This window comes from Pseudophryne corroboree, chromosome 4, assembly GCF_028390025.1.
Source record: "Pseudophryne corroboree isolate aPseCor3 chromosome 4, aPseCor3.hap2, whole genome shotgun sequence".
Lineage (NCBI taxonomy): Eukaryota > Metazoa > Chordata > Amphibia > Anura > Myobatrachidae > Pseudophryne > Pseudophryne corroboree.
In genome coordinates, this window is record NC_086447.1 from 331,561,591 (window position 1) to 331,575,545 (window position 13,955).

Genomic DNA, 13,955 nt, shown 5'->3' on the forward strand with positions numbered 1-13,955 from the left:
GGGAGTGCACACAGATGCTCTCATTCTAGTGAATGGGGCACGTGCGTGTCCATGCCCCTTTTCTGGAGCGCGCGCGCTTAGTTACAACCTTTATTTTTCCATACCCCCACTTCAACATTTCCACTTCAACCAATGGTTGTGTGTATTTTAATACAGAATGATATACACTTGTATGTTGTTATAATATTCATTTATATTTGTAAGAGCATAGACTAAGAAGTAGGAGGAGTCGGGAATAGTAAGGGGAGGAGTCATATGCTGACACCGAGGTGGGCCTGTGTGCTTCAAAAATGCCAGGGCCTATTTTTGGTCCCAGTCCGGCCCTGTTTGTCACCCTGTGTATATGTCCCTCTGTCTCCCTGTATATACGTCAGGGACGTGCGGTGAGCTAAATAGCTCAGGAGGCACTGGCTAGAACCAGAGCCAGATTTACATGCAATGTTTGAGCCAAAGCGTTCATCTGGGCATTATACACAGGTGCAGCATTATAAACTCCTGGAAATTTGGTGAGATTTGATCAGAGATGTGCGGAAACGTTAGCCAGGTGTTAGCAGCCTGCCATAGGCGTTAGCAGGTATTAGCACCTGCCATAGGCTTTTTACTCCAGAGTTTTGGCTATAAAAAGTATTAGAATAATGCAAAGAAGATATTTCAAACATATTCTTTGTATTTTTCATATACTTTATACAATCAAAACTCTGGCACAAACGTTAGTATGACAGGAAAGGCTCTGCCTCACCCCACCGCACGTCATTGATATACGTGCTGCTGTCACCCTGTGTGTATGTCCCTCTGACACCCTGTGTATATACTGACCGTGGGGTAGGGAAGTGGAGCACAGGGATGAAAAGGAGAGGAGAGATGAATGAGGAGGAAGAGGCGCTCTACAATGTTTATAATGGGCTGTCAGGCAAATTGTGTGTTAGGGGGTTCTACCAGACATGTATATAAGGGGCCACTCACTCCCAGCTACTCCATAGAGATCAGTACAGGTACAAGTAACCTGTCAAGGTGGACAGTAATTAGAGGCGCCAAACTGAGATTTTATTTGCCCCCCCCCCCCCCCCCCCCCAACCGAAAAACGTTCTGACGCCCCTGCCTGGGTGTGATACTTTTTCAAGCTATTTATGTTATATATACACTCACACAGTTCATAAAATATCTTACCCTTTTTAGAGTATTATAGCAAATAATAATTTAATCAGATTCCAGTCAAACTTGCAGGATACCTCTGTAACTTGTCTTTCCGTGAGAGATATATATATCTACTGCATCTCTCTAGACAGCACATACAGTACGTGTCAGTCAGACTTTGTTCATGATCTCACTTGACAGCCAGCAGCAGGGAGCACGAATGCAGTGAGTGCCGGGAGGCAGGGAGTGTGGGAGGCACCTTTATCAGCTCGGCCTGCCGCTGACTCCGGGACGTGCTGTGGCAGGGGGAGCAGGACCAGGCAGCGGGAGGCGACCTCCCGGCAGTTCGCCCGCCACGCGTCACTCAGGCTGCTAGCGGACAGGAAGGAAGCGGCTGCCTGCGGGCAGACAGACAGAGCCTACACTGAGCAGCAGCAGCAGTAGATACATGGCTCCCGGCTGTGTGGGAAGAAGACATCGCTAAGGAGCTGAGCCTGCCTGCAGCCTGTATTACATGCAGACGCCTTCATCATCGTCTGATATATGTTCCATAGTGTTATGCTCGGTGTGAGTTGTAGGTAAAGAACAATCATAGCTGCAATATGCTCACACACTTACGCATGAAGACTCCAGTACTGACATTTCCATGTTAAGGGGCGTATTTATAAAAGCTTGGAGAGAGATACAATTGTGAGAGCTAAAGTGCTAACCAATCAGCTTCTAATTTACATTTTACAGACTGCGTTTGCAAAATGACCGGAGCTGATTAGTTGTTACTTTAACTCTCACAATTTTATCTCTTACCAAACCATGATAAATCAATAGGGGATATCCAATTACCCGCTGTGTTTTCAGGAAAAAAAATAATTTTTTTGGATGTCCTAAAAGGATAGGCCGAAAACAAATATTGGAGAAACATTGCAAAACACTGCAGTTTTTCACTCCCGATGTTTCATAGCAGATAATTGGATACCCCCCAAAGTGTCAATGCAACTTTTTTCTGCCAGAGTGTGATCTATACAAATTGTCACAGCTATCATAAAAAAGCTGTATATTGACTTCACTAATGTAGAAAATAATACATGAACTCCCCATTACTGCTGCAATTTAAGGCATAATTTCAGAAGAAAACTATTTAACAATTCCTTAGCTTTAACCAGCAGAGCTGAGTGTTCCATGCTGAAGAACTCTCCACGTAGACAACCCAGGGCAGTTCACATCCAAACAATTCTGCATCCGTGTCCGTCACAGGTGTTGATTGGACAGACCCTCAGCTGCTCAGTCAGTGTCAGAAACTTGCATAGTGCTGTTAAAGCTGATCCGTCTGCCGGTTGTCTCTACAGACAGAGGTGTATATTCAATTGAAGTCGAAAGCTGCCGTCTGTCGAAAAGTCGTCAGTTTTCGACTTTTTTAGGTCGGAAGGGGTTTCCGACGTATTCAATATAACCCAAAATTATCCGCCGATACACGTGCTTCTGTCGGAAACGGGGCCAAATCCGACAGGTTTTGGCCCCCTTTCCGACCATCTCAACCCGACTTAAAAAAAAGTCGGATTGAGATGAGGGAGCTGAGAGGGGGGAGAGCCGTGGGGAGACGGGGGATAGCAGCGCTACAGCGAGACCTCGCTTGCTGGAGCCGGGTGGACGCTGCCGTGAGCGGCGGCTGTGACACATCCTCCTGTTACGCTTGCTGGAGCCGCTGCTGTAGCGCTGCTCTCCCCCGTCTCAGCTCCCTCATCTCAATTCGACTTTTTTTAAAGTCGGATTGAGATGGCATTTAATAGCCCTATTTGGATCCATTCCGACAAATGCAATTTCGTAATGGATCCGACTTCAGTTGAATATACCCCAGAATAACCAGTCTGCACTTGCAGGGCGTGTCTTCACAAAGCACAGGTGGTCCTTAGCATTGAACAAACACAGTCCTGATTGTTGTCATGCAAGGAAAAATGTGTAAATTTGGGATAGAGTAGTGTACCACTGTACACCATAGCAAATTTTGGGCAGGAGCACAGCGATGCCATTCTAGCATCCCAGGCCTCCAATTCTTTTCTTTGTGGGGTCCTTTCTGAGCTTGCAATGACTTAAAAGGTGCCTCTGCTCATTTGAGAGCAGAATAGTCCTTGGAGGTCAGGGGCATCTTACCCCCAGCACCCACTGTACCTGTCTTCAATGAGTATATATATTAGAGTCAGGTACACTATGTAGTTTTGGTGAGTTCCCCTCAGCCTTCCCGTCTTGTGCATATGACTGCACAAACACAAGAGGCATAACGCTGACGCAACCACTGATGTGGAACAAGGTAAACCCCATTATTGGAGGGGTGATTTACAGTAACATCTCTTCAGCTATAATATATTGATAAATAGCTAAATATAAATATTGACATCCACTAAATGATGCTGCGAAAAGCATCAAAATGACAAATCGCATATCCAAAAAACATTGAAATGCCTAAATCTCATCTGCTCATTCAGGATGCCGTCAGTTGTGTGGGTGTAGTACAAACTGCAGCTGTTTGGAACATCAGAATGCTCGTAGCCGCAGGAGCTGAGTGTGCATATCTTGTGTGAGCGAGCAGCCCATTTATGTGAGTGTGTAAGTGATGACAGGTCTGCATGTGAGGAAGATAAAGAAGAGAAGCAGGAGTCCACAGACTAAGGCATCTAGTTATCAAATGGAGAAATGCAATGCTATCACCATAAGGAACCACCGCCTGGATAAAGTTTGCCGTGTTTCTCAAGCAATAATTCTTTCTTTTAGTATAACTGAAAGCTATAGTCTGGGGTTTCAGTTCCGCTGAGCATGCTGTAACCAACTAGCTGGATAATGGCTGCCCATAGGTGCTGATTGTGGCCTGATGAAGTCTCACCGCTCTGAGTCCTGGACAGTATCGTTGAAGCGGCCTTTGCCATATCTTATTCATAAATAGTGGCTATAAGAGAGTTTGCTGGAATATGAAATAATTGCTATTGCTGCTTTTTAGTAAATAGGCCCATAAAATGTAGTTATATTAAGGATTATGGTGTTTGTCAAAACAGTTATTAAACCCATATTGTGTTGTTCTTCTTCTATCCCTCCCTCTTCCTCTCAAAAATATGCAGCAAAAAATAATGTGTTGTACTCTACAGAATTCTCCACAACATGAAACTTGGATGTGCTGGGTTGAAGTCCAAAGGTCGACTTTCAGAATGTCGACATGGACTAATTGTCAACAGAATGTTGTTGTGGACAATAGGTCAACCTGTAAAATGTGAGCACCCACTTATATTGGCATGATGAAAATGTTGACATGTCGACACCAAAGTGTCAACACTTTTCCCAGTGTTTCGCGCATGTGCAGTAGAAAAATCACTGGGAAAATGGCCGTCGCTACATTTCCCCTATGGACCCTTGTGCCCAGAGCTAAGCACTGCCAGCTAGAGAGGGGGCCCAGACACAGCCTGCACACAGCCCTCCTCCTCTCTAGAAATGCCCCTTGTAGTTAGGATTCCCTACGTTGCATGTGATCGCGGAAGCACGCATATTGAGCATACACACTGAGTGATGTAGGCGATATGTCATTACGAAATGCCAAATCGGCCCAACATCGCTCCAGTGCGTAACCAGCTTAATATTGAAAACTTATTAGTTGTACCGAGATGCTCAATATTTGGTGTAACAATTGGTATGTTCTACTGTATGTCAAGTAAGTGACCACCTCCAGCCAGGTACTGTCTTCAAATGATAACACACCTATAGATTATTAGTTGATGGTTGGAACAAAGATCTGGTAATGTATGGGATCAAACAATGAAATTGTCGTTTGATTTAACCAACTTATCTGAATGACCAATAATTGCATTATGGGCCTAATTCAGATCTGATTGCAGCAGCAAATTTGTTAGCAAATGGGCAAAACCATGTGCACTGCAGGGGGGGAGGGGCAGATATAACATGTGCAGAGAGAGTTAGATTTGGGTGGGGTGTGTTCAAACGGAAACCTAAATTACAATGTAAAAATAAAGCAGCCAGTATTTACCCTGCACAGAAACAAAATAACCCACCCAAATCTAACTCTCTCTGCACGCTATATCTGCCACGTCTGCAGTGCACATGGGGGGTAATTCCAAGTTGATCGCAGCAGGATTTTTGATAGCAATTGGGCAAAACCATGTGCACTGCAGGGGAGGCAGATATAACGTGTAGAGAGAGTAAGATTTGGGTGGGTTATTTTGTTTCTGTGCAGGGTAAATACTGGCTGCTTTATTTTTACACTGCAATTTAGATTGCAGATTGAACTCACCACACCCAAATCTAAGGGTGTGTACACACGGTGAGATCCTTCCTATGCCCGATTTTCACTTGCGATTTCCCTTGAACTCCTCGGAGCCCAGATAGGACAGATTTTGACTAACTTTTCTTGAGATATGGACTATGTGTGCTTACGATTTTGGCTTATGTGAGATTTTGGCTTATGTGAGATGTCATTGACATGTGAGATGAACTAGATAGTACACCGATCTAGCAAGGATTGACTTGCCTGCACAGTCTATCTTTTCTTGCGATGCCAACCTGGCGGGGCCGCGCTTCGGGATCGAATCGGGATCGCAAGGTGACTTTCACCTTGCGATCTGCACTAACTTTTCTTGCGATTTTGACTGTATAGTCAAAATCGAAAGAAAATATCTCACCGTGTGTACACACCCTTAGTCTCTCTGCACATGTTATATCTGCCTCCCCTGCAGTGCACATGGTTTTGCCCAACTGCTAAAAAATGTCCTGCTGTGATCAACTTGGAATTACCCCCATGGTTTTGTCCATTAGCTAAAAATTTGCTACTGTGATCAGATCTGAAGTAGGACCTATGTCTTCTTCTATGTGTATTTACATTTACACCCAGTTGCTGGTGTCCAGTACATTAGCACAGCTCTGATGTCAGCGTGACACAAGGACAGCTCTCCCTAATTTACTCTTATCTGTGTGAAGAGCTGTTTTCTTTTAGCACTTATTTGATACATGTGGACTGTTGGTTAGGATATACTAGTGTGAATGCAGTACATCTAATTATGTGGTCTGGGGAGCTGCACATTTACATGACTTATATTGAAGTCTTTTCACTGGTGTTCACATATCACAAGTGCTTGTCCGTGATAACATGTTAATCATTGCTACTTGTTTAAAACAGGTGAAGTCTTTGTTCTGCATTGATCACCAGTTAATGTCACAAGTACTGTATATGTTGTTAGTGTACAGCTATTTTTTTATTGTCATTAAAGTGATAATTGTGCCTGGAAACTCAATTTGTGGTTCACAGTTTGCACTTAGAATGAAAATTTGTTGTGTTTGTGTGAAGTAACGTATGATAAATATGATATGCATATTTTATATTTTTATGGCATAAATAGAAATTAAGCCAATTCTATAACAAATTAATATTGATGAAAAAAAAATAATTGGGATTCAAACGGAATGCAGCATCTTACCACGCACTTGCATGCCTTATGAGCCCTACACATTCGGCGACCTGCCGCTGAGCTGCCCAACAGCCGATACGGCAGACGGGTGACCCGGTGGCAGGGGGGAGGTGACGGGGGAGAGAAGTTTCTTCACTTCCCCCGTCACCCGGCTCCATAGCAGTGCAAGCTAATATGGACGAGATTGTCCATACTGGCCTGCATGCATAAGCGACCCGGCACCAACGATGAATGAGCGTGGGGCCGCGCATCATTCATCGTTGGTGCCTACACACTGAAAAATATGAACGAGTTCTTGATCATTAATGAACGAGATCGTTCATATCGTTCAGTTATTTCTCCTAACGTGTAGGGCCTATTAGAGAGTGGGAAGTGTGTGTAATTGCACTTGGATAAGCACTGTTGGGAGTGTGTAATGTAGCAGCATATAATCACTGTGGGTAGTATGTAATACAGCAGTGCGTATGCACTTTGGGTAGTGTGTGATGCAGTGGTGTGTATGCGCTGTGGGGAGTGTGCGATGCAGCGGTGCATATGCGCTGTGGGGAGTGTGCAATGCAGCGGTGCGTATGTGCTGTGGGGAGTGTGTGATGCAGCGGTGCGTATGCGCTGTGGGGAGAGTGATGCAGTGCGTATGCGCTGTGGGGCGTGTGATGCAGCGGTGCATATGCGCTGTGGGGAGTGTTAAATGCAGCAGTGCATATGCGCTGTGGGTAGTGTTAAATGCAGCAGTGCGTATGCGCTGTGGGGAGTGTGTGATGCAGCGGTGGGTAAGCGCTGTGGGGAGTATGATGCAGCAGTGCATATGCGCTGTGGGTAGTGTTAAATGCAGCAGTGCGTATGCGCTGTGGGGAGTGTGTGATGCAGAAGTGCATATGGGCTGTGGGTAGCGTTAAATGCAGCAGTGTGTAAGCGCTGTGGGGAGTGTATAATGTCACCAACTTTTTAACTAAGAACCATCATTTGCAGTAACTATTTCAAGCTCTGAAAAGAATGACACAGACATCCTGTTCTGCTATACCACACTCTCATTTATGGTTTTTGAATCAGTTACATTATAGCGTAGTACAGGGCACCGTACTGAATGAAGCATGTGTATGTAACTTTGGAGGAAGCTATTGAGCGCCACCTATGCTTCGTACTAGGATCTGCCTCGCTTGATCTCCAATGAGCCCGATCCATCTCTCGGGGGGAGTGGTTTTCCCAGGCTTCAGGACAGCAGCTGCTATTTGCCTTCTCTCGGCATAATCTAAACCATCTCTCCCCACACACATCCAGCCGCCCAGCCTCAGCAGCAGCAGCAATAAAACATCCTGGCACGTGCTCAGGCACCCCCTCACACCGCCCGCTGCTGCAGCCAGGCTTAAAGAGACACACACACAGGTCTCCCTGCGCTGCCTGGTCACCACATGCAGAGCTGCTGTATAACATGCACACACATAGCTCATTCTCTGTCAGCTGTTAATGTAGCACATCTAGGAAAGATAATGAGCAGAGTTTGCGGCACTACTGCCCTGGGATCACGTACTTCCACCACAGCTACAACCTGTACCAGTAGTTTCTGTTGTGTAATAAAGTGTAAAAATAACGAGTGTGGCTCATTAACCCATGATGCCTTACCTATATTAGGTGCAATAGGTGATGCATGCATGTACAGAGACTACGGGGCCCCATGGCAACCAATCAGCTGCTCCGTACAATTGTATAGTATGCAAATTATAAATGTTACTTCAATGCTCATTGGTTGCCATGGGCAACTTCTCCACTGGCTCACTTCTTCACACTTTTCACTGCTTAATGAATAGACTACATGTGGTGCGTTCTACAGATCTGCAGCAGTCATGCAGGCAGCAGATAAGGTGATGTTCCCAGTCCCCTGCCTGCGGTACTGCGCAGCGCACTGTGGGGCAGATTTATTAAGCCTGGTGAAGTGATAAAGTGGAAGGAGATTAAGTACCAGCCAGTCAGCTCCTGTCATTTTTCAAACCCAGCCTGTGCAATGGCAGTTATGAGGTGACTGGCTGGTCCTTTATCACCTTCCACTTTATCACTTCCCCAAGCTTAATAAATCTACCCCTGTGTCCCGGGGCTGGGATCTGCACCTTGCTGCTACCAAAGAGTTAAAAGTATTGTTGTTGATTGACCGGGTGTTATCAGCAGCAGCACCCCCTTCATCTCCTTAAGGGATGATCATTGGACGTCTGTGTCCACGCCCTGCAGCCAATAGCCCGGCGCAGCCCACGCGTGTGCCCTGCTGCCATTGGCTGAAAGTTACTGTGGGAAAGAAAGTTTGGGAAGTTTCACACGAGCCGTTCGCGTGCAGTTAGCGCTATATAAAGCTGGAGCCAATGAGAGGGCGCTCACAGGCACGCAGGGCAGCCAGCCAGCCGGACCGGGACCCTGCCTGCATCAGCCGCAGCCCGCTGCACACACACGCACCGCCCGCAGCAGGCACCTCACCTCGTCCCCGGATACCCTCGCCTTGCACTGCGCACACTAGGCTATAAGGACACTGTGTATTTGGCTGCTTGGGAGGACATCCCCGTGCTAGGAGAAGATGCCCGCTGATATGATGGAGAAAAGCTCCTCTTCTCCTGTGGCTGCCACCCCAGCCAGCATGACCAGCACCCCAGACAAACCCAAAACGGCTTCTGAACACAGAAAGGTAAATAGGGATGTGTAACAGGACGGGATAAAGTGCACACTTATCTCTCTAACTGGATGTGCTGCCATAGATCTAGAAAGAATGACCCTCACGGTGTTTCTCTCTTCTTATTTCTAGTCCTCTAAACCTATCATGGAAAAGAGAAGGAGAGCAAGGATCAATGAGAGCTTGAGTCAATTGAAAACGCTTATCCTGGATGCCTTGAAAAAAGATGTAAGTCAATTCTATAAACATAATATATACTGTCATTGTATTATCTCTCTACAGACCATATTACACAGAATGTAATCTAGTCATGAGATGTAAATGACATTGCACATGTGCAGCACTGCTGACTGTTGGAGTGATATAGTAAATGTACTGTTATTACAGTGGTTACCTACTCTGGCAATATCACTGTAACGTTGTTGGCAATTGTTATCAGTATTGTGTAGCAGTGTGCTGTTTCCTAATATGTTAAATTAATGTGACACGGTTGGATTATTAAACTTGGTATTTATTTTTCAGAGCTCCAGGCACTCAAAGTTGGAGAAGGCTGATATTTTGGAGATGACAGTAAAGCACCTCCGGAACTTGCAAAGAGTTCAGATGACTGGTGAGTACTCCCCCCACCCCACTCTGGCTGATTCCTTCCAGACTTCCGCCTGTGGTTTGAATGGCATTCAGATACATTCTACTGGGCTGGCTCTCTCTGCCTTTCCCACGGTCTGGGCTTATTTATAGTTTCTGCACGAAGCTCATGTTACTGCTCTGGGAGAGGGAGGAGGAGCACTGTGGGGAGGTAATCACCAGCTATGATATTGGGAGTAGTGTATCGGGATGTTGAAATGCAATCTAGATTAAATTCTGTTAACAGCTGACATCTGTAATATTTGCTCGCTACTTCTTTTAATACTATGTGTGCACTAATGAGATTACACTGTATGTGCGCTTGAAACATAGGGAAGGAGACTGAACACGCAATAAACCCCTTTACTTGCTTCATCTTGGGCTGGGGATCTTCGTCTTTATTCCGTGAAATAACCCTGTGTTCTTTCATCTACAGCTGCTCTCAGTACAGACCCAACTGTCCTGGGCAAATACAGAGCTGGTTTCAGCGAGTGCATGAATGAAGTAACTCGATTCTTGTCCACTTGTGAAGGAGTCAATACGGACGTCCGAACCCGGCTCTTGGGACATCTGGCCAATTGCATGAATCAGATAAATGCCATGAATTACCCGACTCAGCCTCAGATTCCAGCAGCTGCTGCCTCGCATCCAGCTTTTGGGCAGCCTCTAGTTCAGCTCCCTGCAAGTGCTCCCCAAGGAAGCCCAACTCCCATGGGTGGGGTTCCCTGCAAGATGGGTGGCCCGCCGGTCGAAGCTGCCAAGGTCTATGGTGGCTTTCAACTGGTGCCAGCATCAGATGGACAGTTTGCCTTTTTAATCACCAACCCAGCCTTCCCACACAATGGATCTGTAATTCCTGTCTATACTAACTCGAATGTGGGCGCTGGGCTGCCGGCTCCAGTGTCCCCCTCTGTTATGCCATCAGTCACTACAGACTCTGTGTGGAGACCCTGGTGAAAGAACTGAAATGGACTATGGAGAACTTTATTTAGAAGTTTTAGTTACAAATATTAATCCTTCATTTTGTAGCGAGAATGCACTATGTTTGTAAATATGATGTTCATATTGAATGCGCCCTTGTATAATAAGATTGCAACTTATATTTCGTTTGCACACGAAATTGTTATCTTATGATGCCAAAGAGATGGAAATATACTCTTGGACATTTCTTCCATTTTTGGAAGTTTATTTGTAAATAATAAAACTGCACATTGTATTTTGAATATACTAGCTTGTCTTGCTGTGTTAAAGCCATTCCGTTTGCAGGGATATGTTATACAGTAATTAACAACGCCTACACTCTTTTATCTTGCATGCCCCATGCTGATTAATGATTAAAAGTGGCCTGTGTACGAGAGCACATTCTACCTATATGATAGTTACCTAATCAAGTGTAAATCGGTTGACAAAAACAAGAAACCATCCTTTTTAAAATAAAAAAAATCCACTTTCAGACATGATTTTCACTCAAACAGCAAGTAATTAAATGTAACTTTTAGGATTCAGGTGCTAAAATAACCAGAACAATATAATAGTGATTGGCAAAGAACGATACAGTATGTGTAAGGAAGATGGTATATAATCACTCCCTTATTCAGGATGGTAACTGTCCTTTTTAAGTGCAGTCCTGAAGTACAAATTAGTAAAGAAATAGAGGTACAGTTTAGCAAAGAAGTGAACATAAGAGTCACCCTATAATGAAGTCAATTCTGTGTAATAAGTGCATATAATTAAAAATGTATGAGTATTTCACTGTTGTCACTACATATATACATTTCTTTACTAAACTACATGTAATGTTAATTTAGGACGTTTTGGAACCTTACTGGCATGTTCTACAAATTGAACGGAGAATGTCGGGTGCAAAATGTAAATTTACAAATGTATCAGCCTTATGATACCTTATCAGCGCTTGTAGGGTTCATAGTATAAGGCTGTACTAGATGTATAACGGAAGCCATAAAACTACCTGTTAAGCAGCCGGTTTATGCCCAGAAATAGGAAGCTTAAAGGCACTTCTTCAAAATACATGAGCTTTCCCTGTTTCACACTGATGCATGGTGTTTTATTGAATGACCAGTATGTACGGGGAAATGTCAGGCTGTTAAAATTGGCAACATCTCATGAGTGTGTCTAGCATATCCTGAATATATGTTCAGGTCTGGTAACTCCAGAACTTCCCAAGTTATGCATAATAACTCACTTCTCAGGTTTCATCTCCTCTGGAAATTTGTAACAAGCCCAAACTAAAAAGGGACAATTTCAAACAGTCCTGGGATCTGCAGAGAATTCCTTGTCAAATCCCATGATAAAGACTTGTTGTATTCTGTCTGGACCAGCCAGCCAGGTGTCTGACTGCATCCAGGTGTTTAGGAAGTAAAACCCACCATGAAAAAAAAAAAAAAAAAAAAAAAACGAGACCAGACATATCAAACTTATAAAACCTGGCCAGCCCCCGGGCTGTGGTTCTGTGTTGTCTATATAGAAACACAGTTCTGTATGTGAAGTATTTGAGCATCCTAGCTACAGTACTAATATACATAGTGGCAAGACCAACAATATTGGATGTATTTTTATAAGCTTATACAATTTAGTAATTGTCTAATACATCCTAAAAACACAAATGCCCTCATGCAAGTACTGCCTCTGGCTACCTCTGGAAAAGATGACCATTAAAATTCCTAAAGTTTCCTTAAGACTCCTTCATAGATAATAAGTTAATTCAGTGCTGTTTCTCGGTTTATGTAACCAAATAAAGCCCTACACACTGACATACAATTTTTATATATTTTACTCAGGGGATCCACATCATTTTAGGAACGGGGGGGGGGGGGCAAGATATAATTTCATTTTGGGGCCCTGTTCACGCTTGTCCCTGATGATGGGGTAACACCCGAAACGCCATTGGACGAATAAAGAGATTTGCATTAATCCGACTTAGTCTGTGGAGTGCCGCCGAATTCCGCTATTATTATGAGGTTCAGCACAGAAACCTACGGAGAGCACCGCAGCCAGTAATTTGAATCCCCAAATAGGAGTGCCGGGCTATTCGACTTGTATATATCTATATATCGCTATCTAGGTGAGAGAAAGGATGAAGGGGAGCTGAAGGTTAAGAGTGGAGGAACATATGAAGATGGAGGTGATCAGGGCGCAGGTCTAGTCCCAGAGGAGGGGCCAGCCCACAGTTAGTAGCCACACACAGTAGGGGCCGGAGCTGGGTGAAGGGCTGAGGAAGATCCTGGAGGCGAGTGAAGAAGGGCTGTGGTGAGGGCGGATTTGGAGTAGCCAGAAAGGGGATTATCTCCATTCTGACATATCACATGGTAACCCTAGATGGTGGCCGCGCTGTGCCCTGCGACCCAGTACATTGACTCGCGCCTCTCAAATATGTTGTGGTGGGGGGACATATTATAGCTAATCAAAATGTATTCAGGCTTATAGGTAGCCCGATAAGGCAGATTTAATGGCTATGAAAGGCTTGATTACACCAGCATGCTGAAACCATTTGCTTATGTAAAGTGCAGTTTATTTATGTTGAATATACCATAGTGGGTTGTATGTCATTTACCACTGCCCAGAGCACAAGGCTGAGGTGGGGGGAGACTCATTGCCACTCTGACAGAGTAAGTATTAGCAATGACTGAGCCACTCTGCACTATAAAGGGGGTTACACACGGAGCGATAACCTAAGCAATATGACTAGATTGCTTAGATTTTCAGCAAGATCGCTCCGTGTGTAGCCCTAACAACGATAGCGATGCGCAGCCCCGCGCGTCGCTATCGCTGGTGCTAGATTGGCCTACATGCAGGCCAATCTAGCGGGTCGCTTGCTGGGTGAAGTGAGCGCCCCCCCCCGTCTCCCCCTGCACGCTCAGCACAGATCGCGCTGTGCTGAGCGGCGGGAGAGATGTGTGCTGCGCGGTTCGCCCAGCACACATCTCTCCTGCATTGGCTCGTCTATATGGATGCAGGGAGCCCTGTCTGTGGCCTCATGTAACTTATTTTCACTGTTTTGTTTTTTTTACAGTCTTCATTGTGCTCTACTGTGACCAGCCACCTTATACTGTGAGAGTCAGGTTCTCTGTTCT

At 45.0% G+C, this 13,955-nt stretch overlaps 1 protein-coding gene across 1 annotated transcript; it reads left to right on the forward strand.

Annotated features, from left to right (window-relative positions):
• The first annotated feature begins 8,799 nt into the window (after window positions 1–8,799).
• HES1 (hes family bHLH transcription factor 1) lies at window positions 8,800–11,087 on the forward strand. Its single transcript, XM_063916414.1, has 4 exons — window positions 8,800–9,255; window positions 9,373–9,468; window positions 9,763–9,850; window positions 10,301–11,087. Exons 1-4 carry the CDS (start codon window positions 9,148–9,150, stop codon window positions 10,819–10,821), a joined length of 813 nt encoding a protein of 270 aa, XP_063772484.1. The 5' UTR covers window positions 8,800–9,147; the 3' UTR covers window positions 10,822–11,087.
• The last annotated feature ends 2,868 nt before the right edge of the window (window positions 11,088–13,955 follow it).